The following is a 15,780-nucleotide window of genomic DNA, read 5'->3' as shown; positions in this document are numbered from 1 at the left end:
AGAGAACAAACCACTACATCTGGTTGTGGGCAACAGCACCTTAACGACAGAATATGATCCCCATAAGGAAATGTTTATGTTGGAGGAAAAGAATTCCTTCAGACCAGTGTACCCTGTAATATCGAGCGGAGGCTTCCTGATGTTTGCTGTCATCAAGACAGGCCAAACAGCCTGCAGCATCCTGGGGATGCTTGCTTTCACCCTGGGAGACTTTCATTCTTTGAGTCTTTGAGCCAGAAATAAGGGCAAGTGTCTCCAAACTGCACTGAGATGCAAGAGGCAGTGTCTGATTCTCATGCATGGTTCTAAGTCTTGACTGCTCATTAGAACCAACAGAGGAGCTTGTAAAAATTCCCATGTAAAGGGCACACCCCCAGACCAATTACACCAAGATCTCTGGGAGCAGGACCAGGCAGCAGTAGCTTTTAAAGCTCCACAGGTGAGTACAATGTGCAGCCAAGGTTGGCGATGCTGTAGCAGAAAGTGGATGATGTCAGAAGTCAGAGACTCCTTCGCCCTGTGTGCGTTGGCCACAGCCCGTTAAGTTAATTTAGGCTACCTATTGAATGCTTTGCACCTCATTTTTTCATTTCCATTCAGGGACAAGAACATTCCACTCTTATTTTAAGTTGCTCTGTGGCTAGTATGAGATAATGTGTGTGAAAAGAAAACCTGAGAAGGCAAGTTGGTGCTATGATATTTCTTTGGACATGGGCAGTCCCAGCGATGGAAAAAACTTTTTAAAGATCAACCTATGCAGACGTTGGACAAGAGGTGTTGTCATAGCAAAAACAGAGTGGAAGCCATGTCCCGTAATCCTCGGAAGGGAAGGGAGCAGAACTATATTATGGAGGCAATAGAGGATGACTTTCTACCCCAGACGACAAAACTGTCACAAAGGCAAGATACGGTAGTGATGGGGGAATTTCGATTTCAAGAACTTCTGCCAGAATCTTACTGGTCCTTTCTTTCTGCTCACTCTCTCTTGCCTCCATGCCCTCTCCCTTTCTCTGGTCCTCATCCCGCCATCATTTCCCTCCAGTCAACATTCATTATTGAGCGTCTATCTCCAGACCATGGACTGTGTGTTGGAGACAAGAAGATAAGTACTATGAGAAGGTTTAAGAGGACTTTGCAGTCACATGCTCGGAGACAGAGAAGTGAAAAAACTATAGGGATGAAATAGGAAGTGTTAAAAGTTTGTACAGCCTTGGCCAGTTTGGCTCAGTGGTTGAGCGTTGGCCTGCGGACCAGAGAGCCCCGGGTTCCGTTCCCACTAGGGGCAGTACCACCAAAAAAAAAAAAAAAAAAATGCACTGCAATCTTACATTTAAATTAAAAAAAAAAAAAAGTTTGTACAAATACAGTGACTTAAAAATATGTCTCAGAAAGTAGAGAAAACAATGAAGATAAAAAGTTAAAAAAGGAGAATCATCTGTAACAAAAATAAATCAATAAAAAGAAAAAGTCAATGATATCAAATTAATGGAAGTAGTCAGGGAAGATGCCCATGCCATGTGGGGTTTCATGATTTATGAGAAAGAGACTGCCATACTTTTTCAAATAGAAAATGTGAGGAAGACAATTTCAAAATATTAAGGAAAGATATAAATTATCCTTGATTAGAAAATCTCACATTTAAAATTTTGTCCATGTAATAAAACGTAGTCAACAGTGAGGAGACATTATTCAACTTTTGTTTGTTCATCTGTAAAGTTATAATGTAACTACTGCATTTGTACTTTACAAGTGCCCAGTATTTAGTAAGAACTCTATTGATATTAATTATTATAATCATCTGAAGGAAATAATGAGACTCACTAAGAACTCTTGGAAGCTCCGCTTTCCTTCTTTAATGGAAGAGAGTATGTATCCAAATACCAAAAATAAACAGTATTCATAAAACCCAAAGAATATGTATATGTGCTTTTGCATGTTTGAGGCAAGAAAAGAAGCTAAAAATAGATAAGAACATTGCTAGTGAAAATCATGTAATATTAATAAAAGAAAACGTTAGTTCAAATGTTGCTTTTTTTTCAATCAATGACAAATTTCATCCGGCAAGAAGGGGTGAATTAATCATTGTCAAGAAGGAAGTTCTAGATACTGGCAAGACTGGTGCAGACATCTAGTTGGTTAAATAGTTCAAAACTAAACCTAGGACAATTAAGAGAAACAGCGAGATAGACAAGGTATATATGTGTATTTGATCTGGCTTAATCATATTTCGTGTAAAAACTCCCCGTGCCCTAAGCATCATAGATGTCAATACATTTTATGTGAATTTGAAGGGGGTAAGTTTTATAATTAACCACAAACCTATAAGCCAGTGGTATAAGTGAGTTCTAGAAAATACTAACGCAGATCCAAGCTCAATTAGCAGAAGTGTAGCCTGCAGATTGTGGGAGGTAGTAACTCACTTGCGCCTTTGCCATTCAGATGAAATCAAGACCCTGAGCCGGTTCTGGATTGCAAACTTTAATAGGCACTAACAGCAACACATTTCATTGCCGGGATGGTGAGGACGGTTGATCTCTAGAAAGCCATGTCTTAAGAAACGGTTGTAGCAGCTAGGCTGCCCGAGAGCTGTCTCCATGTATCAGCAGGGCTCTCGCAGGAGGGAGGAATGAGCGTCCGCAGCCCTGCTCCAGAGGTCAGAACTAGGACCAGTGGAAACTCAGCGTCTGGCCATGGAACAGGCAGTCCCCCAACAACAAAAAGGAGAGTGTTTTGTTGTTAGCAGAGGATTCATCGGCAGGCTGGATGATCCTCTGTGGCAGATCCTTTGGGAAAGATAGAAATCGGTAATGTCACTCGGAACACGCCAAGATTTTACTTTGCTACTTGAAGTGCTAGGTTAGAATTTGGTTAAACTAAGGTAGCTGTAGTTTCTCTAGGAGTTATCTTAACACCTTCTTTATTACTGTGAATGATACATAAACAAATGTCATTATCATGAAAAGTTTTGAAGTCACAATCTACTTATTTCAAACAATAGCCAATATTACCGTGTTCAAATAAAAGAAAGAAATGTGGGAAGGGAGCGTTATCACGTGACTTGGAGCATAGGGTGTGCATCGTCACACATCAACTCAATGAGTAGTGGATTATTTTAAACTTTGAACTATTATTAAGGAATACATGCATAGATCCTTTTTATACTCTAATTTCAGTGCTTGAAGATCCAAGTTTCATTAGACAGTATAATCAATGGAAGAGAATGCAGCTAAAACATAATGAAGAATGGGATTTAAAGTAAGTAAGTTTAAGTGTCTGGAATATATTGTCCTATTGACTCGGAATATCTACGATTTGGAAACATCTTTGCTACCCATTGGCTGCCAAAAGTGGGCGCAGGAGATGAGACCGGGTGCAGGAGTCTCAGTGCCTTCCCTGCTAATGCTCATTCCCATTTCCGTTCTCCTTACCAACATGATTTAGAAATAGGGAAAACAAAAACAAAAAGCAAAACAAAACAAAACCCGTTTATATATCATCATATAACTTTTCATCCTTCTCATAGTGCCAAATACTTTTCTTCTTCCACAGATTTCTCACTCAGGCACCAAATATATTACATCCAATGAGGACGTATGTAGTGAAACACAAAAATAAATTGTGGTAGTATCTTCAGAAACCACCGACTCTTAGATCACATTAAGGAAGGGATCTCCGGCTCTTGACTTCTAACGGCAGTTTTTCTGCCTCGTGATGCTAGAGCAAAGGTTTTTCTCTCCACTCTGTGGTGTTGGCGAGGTTGTGGTAGTCATTCGTGCTGGTGGGCTTATTTCAAAGTACTGAGCGTGCTACCACAAAGCTAGGGGAGTTAAAGACCCCTTTTTTTTAATTCTCACACGAGGACATTTTTTCCATTTATCGATGTGAAAAGGACACATCGAGTGGCTGCCACCCACACGACCCAACCAGGGCTGGGGCAGACTGCAACCAAGTTACATGCCCTTAGTGGGAACCGAACCTGGGTCTCTCCAGACCGCAGGCCGATGCTCTAACCCTGAGCCAAACCGGCCAGGGCAAAGATCCCATTTTTAAAATTATTTTACATTGATCCCATTTACCTCATTTTTTTTTTTTTTTTTTTTTTTTTTTTTGCTCTCTGGCTTGTTAGCAACGCGACCTTGTTTCTAGATGGAAATACAGGATTAGTAAACATGATGTGCTGTATTTCGAAACTGTGTAGGAATCAAGGTTCTTAAAATATACTTTCCTCCCCTTTAACATCAGAGCCGAGATCGGGTTTTTCAGCAGAATATGCTTTCTCCAGTTGACAACTGCAACAACCCTCCTGTAAGCCAAAGTGGAGAAAAGCTTTTGCATTAGATACTTTTCTGCTTTCAGAATAAATTATAGGCTGTAGAAAGTTTTTATTAAGCAGAATTTGAAATACACGCATTTTTTTTCTTGACGGCACGTTTTAAGTTTCAGAGTTAAAGAAACTTACGTAGAACATACGGTTAACTTTGCTTTGACATGACCTCCTTTCTGATTTCCTTGAAGAGAACTGCTTTGTTTTATTTGTTTGATCATTTATTCATTATGTAATGCCAGCATCCCACAGAACCCCCAAATTTAGAAAAAGTAGGGCCATGTCATTTTCAACTTATCCATCCACTTCTACATATGGCTGAAATAATTGTGAGCTATTTGAGTGCTAGAACATTTTCCCAAATACATTATTTTGAAGTTACAGGTCAAATTATCAGGAGTGTGGTGACCCTGTCAGAATAAAACTCTCACACCTTATGCCATCTGGTGGTTGATGAAAATATATTTAGATACGATAATATTTACTTTTAAATTTTGGAGTTGATTAGTAAGAAAACACTAAATAAAGTTTTGAAAGATATTACATATATCTGTATAATTTTTGTGGCATAAATATTTGAGTATGCAAAAATCTCAAGTATGGTGGAATCAACTTCTTTTCAGAAATTATCAAAAGTCTCATATTCATCAAAACACATGAGGTGCCATCAAGTGGTCACTTCACAGAGACTTAAGTATAAAATATTTGGGGATCTATGCAAGTGAGTAATTGGTCTATATGTTCATGCAATGTCATGCCATATGCATCTTTCTGTTTTTATGTTTGAAAATGCCCTTCTTACACTGAAATTTCCTGTTATGAACAAAACAGAAAATGCAAATTGAAAAACAGAAAATGCCTTAAAGAAAAAAAGAGACCAACTTTTCTTGCTTCATATCCGTCCACCTACTGTCCTCCACCCCGTCGTCAATCAAGACCAAATTCTTAAACCACACTAAATTCTCTCTTCTATTATTGGGGGATGTAGGATCTTTTCGCCACGTTGTGCCTTCCGCCTCTGGGCTGTCTTGCCCAGGAGGGTCCTGGCTGGTGGCCTAGAGTTAGGATTTGGTCGGAATGCGGGTGCTTCAGTGCGGGGCGCTGGAGCCAGACCCCTCGCTACCCACTCTGTGACCTGGGGCAACTAATCGGAATTCTTTGTGCCTCAGTTTCCTTCTCTGTTAAATGGCAGTAATTGCTGTGCCTACCTCCCAAAGAGACAGTGAGGATTAGTAAAATGCTTCAAGTTATATCTGGAACACGGTAAGTACTCATAAGTTTCCCTGTTATTATGCTCTTCCTCCCGCGGCTCCAGTTCGAGCTGCAGTCTCTCTCTGGAGGCAGCAAGGGGAGGAGCGTGGCTCGGAGTCAGACCGACCTTGCAGAAACGCTCGTGCGCAGCGAGCTTGTCTCCTTATCTGTCAGATACAGACAACATTACCCACCTTGCAGCGTTGTCTTGCATTTGATCTCTGGAATGAGATCGTATATACAAAACGATATAGTGTTGAAATATGAACATTCAATAAATATTAGTTCCGGGGGTGGGGGTAGGGGCGGAGATAAAAGCCCCTGCCTGCCAACTTTTCAAATAAAAATAGTCTGTCAGAAACTTGTAAAAACTGTAAAATTTTCTCAAGTTGGGAAAAAATACCCATCATGACCACATTCATTTTAGTCCCATTATATGCACAGTGTCCCCCCTCCCCCCAGCCCCAGCCCCTTCCCACTTCACTTCTGCTCTCCATCTCTTCTTCCTGGCAGAGTGTGTCGCAAGAACAGTGTGAGGATCCAGCTCCATCATCTCTGTGAGAGGCTCCCTGACACCCTGTCCTTCCACAGCGCTCTGTCCCCAGCTCTCCCAGCCCCTGTGCTGTGGGACTTCATCTCTGCACCAAGCATGACCAGGGCAGGGCCAGTCTAGTCTTCTCCGAGCCTAGCACAGTACCTGGCCAACCAGCAGGCACCCGGTTAGTGTTTACAGAACGATGCACACTTAACGTGTACCTTGTTTTCCCACTTACTGAGATTAAACGTGAGGACAGTTCATTTTCAAAGAAAGAAAATGTAGGTGTTGACTTCTGTTCAGGGCCATTCTAACGTGGAGATTATGGTTCTATTTAAGGAATTCCAACGATGTAGTCATAGAACAGTGATTGAAGACTGGAAACATAAATGACTGTCATGAATGTTTTATGCAAATTCCTAAGTTCCGCACATGTTTTTAGTTAGTATTAATAGGAACCCATTGTCATTAGAAGCAGCTCATAAATATTCATTGTTGATCATTTGGTTTGGTGTTCATTTCTAAGGCTTTTTTTTTTTTTTCCCCTTTCCTATTGCCTTGCCTGTCCTTTTGGTATTCGTGCAAATGCTTTATTCCAACCGAGACACGGGAAGAATAGGAATCTCCAGTCTAATCAGTAGTTTGCATTTATTTTCCCCGGGGAAATAGTGAAAGATGCGAACCCAGAACGCAGTGCCTGCCCCGTTTTTGAACGTTGTCACTTATGCACATATAAACTACTTTTATGTCATGCTCTGTAGCTAACGATTGCTATGTGGCAATGGAAAGAGCTATACCAGTAGTCTAAGCTTTGTCAGCCAGAGAGTTATCTAAAGAAAAGCTACCAATTCTGGAGAAGTTTTACATTCTATGCAGCATTAGAAAATACCGTTGCTCTTGTCTATCCACAGGAGGTGCAGAGGGGTCAGGAACTAAGACGGCAAAGCGCCTGCCGTGTGCTGGGCACGCTCCGTTTCCTAATGTGGTCCTGGCCATGCCGGGGGGGACAGGTGCACCTCGAAGCGAGCGCGCACACCTCTGAGTGTAAATCCCAGTCATATCCATCAGCCCTCCTCAAAGCCAGAAGTCAACCCACACTCCAAGTCAGAGCACTTTCCTTGTTACACAGTCCAGCTTCAAGACAAGGTCTGAGCCTCCCTTTTCAAGTGTTGCCCCTCCGTTTTCTCTGTGGAACTTCTGGAAGAGCAGAGGCAGCCATTCTGTACAGTTTACTAGTGAGGGAAACATGAGGCACAAAGAGATGAACCAGCTTGCCTGAAGATATTGATGAGCACATATTGTATCTGAAAACGAAAATGGAATTATTTCCTATCTGCCTATTAACATGTGCTTATTTATGAGCTTAAAAATTGCCCTGGCCGGTTTGGCTCATGGGTTAGAGCATTGGCCCACAGTCTGAAGAAGGGTTGAGGGTTCGATTCCTGATCAAGGGCACATACCTGGGTTGCAGGTTTGGTCTCCGACCCTGGTCAGGATCCTTCGGAAGCAGCCAGTCCACATCCATGTTTCTCTCTCTCCCTCCCACCCTCCCTTCCACTCTATCTTTAAAACATCAATGGAAAAGTATCCTTGAGTGAAGAGTAACAAAACTAAGTAAATAAGTAAGTAAATAAATAGATTAAATAAAAGCTTAAAAATTTGAAGTAATGGCAGAGGAAGATACTATGATCATGAAGATGCTTTTCCCACGGCGCGGCTTATCCATTGCCCTCTGGACGTGCTGACCCCTGCAATGTCCCCAAATGTGGGAAACTTGACTGCACAATTTGTGGTAGTGGGGGACTGCGTTCAAGCTCTCCCCTGTTAAAAACATTTTTTTTTTTTCAGGTAAGTATAAAAATATTGCCTACCCAATTACAAACACAAATTGAGTCTACTTTCCATGAAAAAGTTTTGTAGGTTTTCTTGTTTTGTTTTTGGTCAATCTCAACTTCTGTTATTAAAAGTTACTGCCTTTCTTCTATATATAAAAAATTAACATGTGCTATAACAAATACCAGTATAAAGCTTTCTTCTATTTTTAAAATATACTCTGGACTTAGTTTGACTATTTTTTTTAATTAAGGATTTAATATATATTATTTCAGAGTTCCTGCCTTATCTGATTCTGTATGTGTTTTAACTCACAAAAATGTGATCTTCCTTTAGTGTAACTGTTTGATTCTCTTTTCTCCAATTATATAGGAAAAAAACATTTATGCTGAGCACATTAATTTAATGTATGTTGGTGCTATTCTTTCAGAGTTATTGAAGTTAAACATTGTTTTATAGGTTTATGTAATTAACTAATGCGTTTTTAAGGAGGCGTGCTAGCTTTTTTATTCTCCAAACCTTGAGTGCCATCTTGTGGTTACAAAGAGAATTGGCATTAGAATGAGATTTGGAAATGATCCTTTGAAAACAGACATGGAAAAAATATAGACAAAAGAAAAAAAAATATCTTTTAAAAATTATTTCTTCCAAGCAACTGCTTAGCCTCTGCTTGGATGTTTTTAGAGAAAAGGAGTTCAGTACTTCAAGAAGCTTTCAAATAGCTCAAATCTTCCGAATTTTTAGCTTGAATATAAAACACCTTATGATATTCAATCATCCAGATTTCTTTCCTAGATGTAACAGACTTTTACTGAACACCCACTATGTACTTTTACATCTGTCTACAAAAACATCCAGAAAATAAGCAACTATCTCCATTTTGTAAAGAAAGAGGAGAGAAAAGTTTGTCTGTCAGTGACAGAGCTGAGTTTAAAATCCAGGCTGCCAGGAGCTATAACCCATGCGTTTTCCTCTTCCATCGAGCACCAGCTGAGACACTGCAAACCCGGGATGGTTTTGGATACGGGCAGAGTCGTGATTCCAGGGACACTGTTATGGCAAAAGAAAGTATCCCCACTTGTCTTTGGGAGCAACGCGAAGGAGCTCTCCTGCTGTGAGGAATTGCTGTCTAAGTCTCAGGAGATCGCTGCCATGTCTTTCTCCCATTCCCCTCACGCTTTCTCTTTTCCTGAGTAAACACACTTAAAAAGGGGTTCTCGGACCCGATTCCAACAGGTGTGTGGAGGCTTCCCTGCACCAACAAGCAATTCTCCGACGCCAGCCAGCTCAGTGTCGGAGAACTCAGCTCAGCCCTGGCACCATCCCCCGGACATAGCATCGGGTGGTCCAGGCACAGGGCTGGGTCCCACCGCACTGCCCTCCGCCCAGGGGGTGACAGAAAGCCCAGGGGGTGACTGCAAGCCCAGGGGGTGACAGAAAGCCCAGGGGGTGACTGCAGCTGATCCCTGCACCTACGGACTCGCTCTAACTTAGAAGTTGGCTAGAACAGCCCACGAAACTCAAGGAAACCTCTTTCCTCACCACATTGCAGATTTATTCCAAAGGATAATAAAGGATGTGAATCAATAGCCAAACGAAGAGATACAGAGGTGAGGTCCCAAGGGAAGGAGCCTCTGTCCTCGTGGGGCCTGGGGCCCGGCGGCCCGTGGAAGCATCACAGTTGCCTGACGTGGAAGCTCTCTGGAAACAAAGAACCTGTGGCTGAACTTAGGTGGATTTTTATGAGGTTTCATTATGTAGTCCTGGCTGACTAAGTCACTGGCCACTAGAGACTGCTGTGACCTCCGGCCCTCCTCTCCTCCTCAGCAATCCGGGGTGAGGCTGGAAGTTCCAATCCAAAAACCACATGGTTGGCTCCTACCGGTAACCAGCCCCCACCCTGGGGTGGGGTCCAAAAGCCACCTCATTAGCCTCATAACAAGGGACACCGTTGTTGCTGTCATCGCTCGAGTAATTCCAAGGGAGTGGGAAGGGGACAGAGACCAAATATCACAGTATCACACACACCCAGTTCTTTCCACTGCTTTTTAAAATGAATTCCATATTCTTTATTCCCCTCTGTGGATATAATTCTTTTCATCACTTTTCCTCTCAGAATGTACCGCAAGACGTTAGCAGAGAGGCCTGGTTGTACCGGAATCTGGTGGAGCCCCCCGGACTGTACACAACGTGGCTGACGGCTGCTTTGTCCTCCTCTCTCCTCAGAAAGAGGCCTTTTGAAACCCAGTCAAAAACACAAATTGGGCTTTTTGTTTTTTAATTAAGAAAATTGCTCCTTTGATACTGCTATCATGTAGAACGCTCTTTGAAGGGGTTCCTCTGTCTCTCCCTGTGCCCCATGCCTTCAATCTCAACAGCCCACCCCAGCGCCCCGTCCCCGCGTGGCCGATGGATGGGCTCCGCGTGGACCTGAGCAGGACGCGGAGGAGGGCTCTGGTCCCCAGAGGCACTGGGTCCTGTTCTACCAAAAGGAGGACCCCGGAGAAGTCAAGAGGCTCCCTTAGAATGAGTTACAAAAAGTCAGATCACTAGGTATAAGAGTGCGATACGCTGTATGACTCTTGTACTGGACGTAAAGCTGTATTTTCAAGACGTGGCGATTTACATTGCTATCAAAGTTAATGAGAATTTAAAATGAATATGCTTTAGGGTTTTTTGTTTTACTTTTACACTTAGTAATTATGGCACTTGTCTTTATGGGCATTTAATTTGCATTTCTTTAGTTATACTAAACACTTTTGTTTTTAGTAATAAAGGCAAATGTTTGAGTGAAGAAGGAAATGGTAGTTTTATAGTTTTTTGAAAATAAAGATTTATCAGTGGGCGAGAAAAGATGTAAGTCAAGTTTTGTTATTTTCTAAAGTCATGTTTGTCCTGAGGAAAATAAGATTGTAATGATTTTTATTTTTTATTATTATTATTTTCTGTATACACACAAGGCTCTGTACAGAGGTCTAGAAATAGTTTTCCTGCTAGGTAGAGTGGCAAGACCTCCTAATTCAAGGGATATTGAATAGAGATTTCAGAAGGGTCATGTCTCAGTAGTGGGCTATGTTATTCCCCAAAGAAAGCTGTTCTTGATCTATAAGAAAGCTCAAACAAAAACCTTGAAGATACCAAACAGATTTGCAAAATATTAGCTACATCTTGTTCGGTAGAACAAAGACTGGAACAATGGACAACCATATTGATAGGAATATCACAAAATTCAGCACCCCCTCAAAATTTTTACAGTATCTTTCATTCTATTCAAAATATGACAGTCATGTAAATAAGCAGGAAAGTATAACCCACAACCAAAAGAAAACTCTATCATGTAAATACATCCATAAATGATAGAGATGATAGAATTAGTAGATATGGACCTTAAAGCAGCTATTATACATCTTATAATATATATTCAAGGATGTAAAGAAATCATAAATATGATGAAGAGAAATGGAAGATATACAAAAGTCCATCTAGAGACAGAATAAATAAAAATTGTTTTAAATATGCACTGTATAGAACGAACAGCAAATTAGTCACCATAGAAGAAATGACCCATAAACTTGAAAGGGTAACAATATAAACTCTTAAAAATAAGCAGAGAGAGAAAATAAAAAAATAAGCGGGGAACCTCAGTGAGCTGTGTGACGTATCAAGTGGTGTAAGTTATATGTAATTGGTATCTCAGAAAAGAAGTTATAGAAAAAAATATATATAAAGAAATAATTATGGTTGAATATTTTCCAAATTTGATAAAAGCTATAAACTCAGCGACCAAGTTCAATGAATCCCAAGAAACAGAAATGTAAAGAAACCATACCAACGCACATTATAATGTATCAGAATAAAAATCACTGAAACTCAGAGGTCAAGTGAAAAACCTTCAAGTCAGCAAAGGATAAAAAGATACACACTGTATATAATAAGACAAAGATAAAAGCAACCAATAACTTTGTGTCAGAAAACTTGCAAGCCAAAAGATAATGGATGACAATTTTAAAGAGCTTGAAAGAAAGAAATTGTTAACCTAGAATTTTATACCCAGTGAAAATCTCTCTCTAAAATGAAGATAAAATAAAGACCTTTCAGACCAATAAATTCAACCACATGGATAAAATTAACACATTTCTTGGAAGGCAATATCTACCAGACATAAACTTAAAACATAACGGATAACCTGAATAATCCTATGTCTAATAAAGAAATTGAACTGATAACTAAAATGCTTTCGCACAAAGACAACTCCAAGTCTAGATGGCTTCACTGGAGAATTTTTGCAGAGATTCGAGGAAAACATAATACCAATATACACAAACTCTTTCAGAAAGAAGACGTTTGCAGATATAATTAGCTAAAAATGAGGCTATACTGAATTAAGATGTGCACTAGGTTCAATGATTCATGTCCTTATAAGAAAAAGAGAGGATATAGATACAGGGAAGAGGCCATATCTCGATAGGGGAGGAGATCGGAATGGTGCTCGTACAAGGAATGCTAAGGATTGCTGGAGGCCAGCAGGGAAGGGTTCTTCCCAAGAGCCTGAAGAGGGAGCATGGCCCTGCCAACACCTGATTCAGGCTTCAGCCTCCAGAAGTGTGAGAGAATACATTTCTTATTTTCTATCACCAAGTTTGTAGTCATTTGTTACACAGGCCCTAGGAAACGAATACACCTTGCGATACCAAATGATGGTTTTACAACTACTTTTACAATATTAATCTTACACTATATTTGTTTGTTTTTCTAACTGCTCTTCTGTTATAAAACACAAATTGGAACAATTTCAGTTTACCATTGCACAACACTGAGAACGGCGCCAGGTTCAAAACCCATTACTCTGCTCATCTGTTTCATTTTATTTGTTTGCCTTATTTTTCTCAAAACTAGTGTTTTGAGAAAAAAAACTAATAAGCTTCCCCAAATTCCCTTGGGAAATTATATAATTTCTTGTCTTTCTTATTCTAGGTTTGCTGCTGCCATGGCTCAATATGCTAGAGAAACTAAAGGTCCTTCTAAAGCCAGTTATCAAAGCCAAAGCATTCATCTCTGCCCAACTCCAAGTAAATTGAGTTCAGCCTATTTGTTTTGCTTTGTTTTTAGAACTAAATATGAGTCCTAATAATAAATTCAAATTTTTGTTCGTTAAAATAAGTTTAAATATGTGAGGCTTAATCTTGGGTTTCCCTTTTAAGGTTATTTTAACTCTTTCTGACTAACAAAATGTTTTTACAAAGTAAATTACCTACATAAGAGTTAGAGCTTTGAAAAAAATGGACTTACACTTGCAAGCTCAATACACTATAATATACAATTTGAAAACCTAAGGTTAAGTTTTAAAAAGTATAAAAGTGTAAAAAGCAAGCAACACAGTAAATAAATTGATCCCACTGTAACTCATTATAGACTCATAGATATATGCAGTATGACTGAGAAGAAAGGACTAATATTAGTGGAGTTGTTTTTGGTGCTCTTTTTGAAAATAATGTTTCTCAAAGAAACATTTGGGATTGGTTGAGGGCGGGTCTTGAGTAGGAAGAGTCAGCCGGTAACCTATAATAGAAGTCAGCCAGACAGAAGTCAGAGGGACATCTGAGGGCAGGGAGCTTGGGTTTAGATAACAGACCCATGTAACGATGGGAAAGTCACTTCACCTCTGAGCTTGGTTTTTCATTCTCAGCTAGTACTGGGTACGTAGAAAATGTTTAATAACTATTTGTTTCTACTATGCTGCCCTGTCTAACAGGACTCTTGTAACTGAATGACTTCATGTATGGAAAAATTCTTTGTGAACTGGAAAGTACTGTATTGGGTATTGTTTTCCTGTCACCTGTCCTTTAAACACAAAAGGTAGGCACCGGCAGTAGCCTTCATTCAGTGGTTCTTCAAGGTTCCTGCACCCATCTCTCTAGCTTTCTTTTCCCTGGCTCAAATTCTCCTTCTCTTCCTCCTCCGCGGTCTAGTATACCACTCAGGTTTCCTCTTCTAAATCACCAGCCTTCGTTTCTCTTCTCAACTCTGCCTCCTTCCAGATCTCAGGCTACCTGCAATGACAGAAAGAAGTAGGGTTGTCATGCTTATAGCAGCTCTCATCTTGGAAAAAGGGGAATAAACCCCTGATGAGTGACAAATATTAAAATGATCTGAAAGAGAGGATATTTTAAGGAATGTCCAGAAATCACTCAGCTCTTCAGCGCTGAGCCTTGTCTTTGAAAACGGAGTGGACGAACTTTTGTGTTTAATCTTATGCTAGGGGAAGAAACCGTACTGAAGAGAACATGGCAATTTAGATTCTTGTTCGGAAATGTTCACCCCTATCCTGTTCCACCTCCATGGGCAAAATATATTCCCTGACCTTTGACTTCGAGCTATGCCATGCGACTTGTTTCGATCAACGGATTCCAGGTGTGACGTGCTCAGGGTTTAGGAAGGGTTTGTGCGACTTGGCTTGCTATTTTTCACTCCTGCCCTCATTCCACGGACACGCTTGGCCTAGCCCTCTGGTCACAGAGAAAGATGAGCTGCACAGAGCCCCTCCCCCAGCCACGCCTCCCAGCCACGCCCAGCTCAGAGAAGCCAACCACCAGCTGAACTGCAGATGTGTGAGCTAAACATATGCTTATTGTTGTTGTATGTCACTGAGAATGTGTGGTTGTATGTTATGTAGCAACAGTGAACTTATACAGGATATCAAAGGGAAGTATGACTCAGTTAGAAAATGAATGAACTTTGTGCTTCTCTTTAGCAGAGTGGGTTGGCATGTTATACTTTGCCAATGAGAAAATTCACCTGAAATTTAGGAGGTGAGGAAGAAGAAAAGACCATTATTCCTTTTTCAAATTTATTTTTCAGTTACAGTTGACATCCAATATTACGTTAGTTTCAGGTGTACAACGTAGTGGGTAGACAAAGGTATAATTTATGAAGTGATCCTCCTGATAAGTCTGGTATCCACCTGGCACCATACATAGTTATTACAATATTACTGACTATATTCCCTGTGCTAAACTTTACATCCCCATGACTGTTTTATAACTACCAATTTGTAATTCTTAATTCTTTCACCTTTTTCACCCAGCACGCCACACCTTCCAACATCTGGCCACCCTCAGTTTGTTCTCTGTGTCTACGAGTTTCTCTTTTTTGCTTTTTCTTTTATATTGTTCTTTTGATTCTACATATAAGTGAAATCATATGGTATTTGTCTTTGTCTGACTTATTTCACTTAGCATAATACTCTCTAGGTCCATCCATACTGTAGCAAATGGTAAGATTTCATTAATTTTCCATTGTACATATGTACGACCTCTTCTTTTTTTTTTTATCCTCACCCAAGGACATTTTTTCATTTTTTGTTCAGATAGAGTGGGAAGGAGAGAGAGGAAGAGAGAGAGAAAAACATCGACGTGAAAGGGACACATCAAGTGGCTACCTCCTGCACGACCCAATCAGGGCCAGAGACAAACGGTAACTGAGGTACGTGCCCTTAGGGGAACCGAACCCAGGTCTCTCTGGACTGTAGGCTGACGCTCTAACCACTGAGCCAAACCGGCCAGGGCATACCACTCTTCTTTATCTAATCACCTATTTATTTTTTTATAATTAATTAATTTTTGTTACAGATGTTTCTCCTTCCCCCCTCCCACTGTTTCCCCCCTTCCCCTCCCTCCCTGCCCTCTCCCCAGCTTTGTTGTCCATGTTTCTAATCATCTATTGATGGGCCCTTGGGTTGCATCTATATTTTGGTTATTGTAAATAACACTGCAATAAACATAGGGGTACATATATCTTATTGAATTAATGTTTTGGATTTCTTCAGATATATACCCAG

At 40.4% G+C, this 15,780-nt stretch overlaps 1 protein-coding gene and 1 non-coding gene across 2 annotated transcripts in view; both read left to right on the top strand.

The window, feature by feature from the left end:
- The window catches only part of UBE2U (ubiquitin conjugating enzyme E2 U), a 39,438-nt gene extending 36,179 nt beyond the window's left edge, over positions 1 to 3,259 (top strand). The window contains exon 8 of the mRNA XM_036257423.1: positions 3,174 to 3,259. Within this exon, the coding sequence (XP_036113316.1) occupies positions 3,174 to 3,259 (86 nt within the window). The remainder of the gene's footprint in view (positions 1 to 3,173) is intronic.
- Positions 3,260 to 7,774: 4,515 nt separating this feature from the next.
- LOC118627442 lies at positions 7,775 to 7,934 on the top strand. The gene has a single exon (XR_004959182.1). It is a non-coding gene; the product is annotated as a U1 spliceosomal RNA (small nuclear RNA).
- Positions 7,935 to 15,780: the final 7,846 nt, after the last annotated feature.

This window comes from Molossus molossus, unplaced genomic scaffold (genome assembly GCF_014108415.1).
Source record: "Molossus molossus isolate mMolMol1 unplaced genomic scaffold, mMolMol1.p scaffold_m16_p_12, whole genome shotgun sequence".
Classification (NCBI taxonomy): domain Eukaryota; kingdom Metazoa; phylum Chordata; class Mammalia; order Chiroptera; family Molossidae; genus Molossus; species Molossus molossus.
This window is presented reverse-complemented; position numbering and strand designations above follow the sequence as displayed.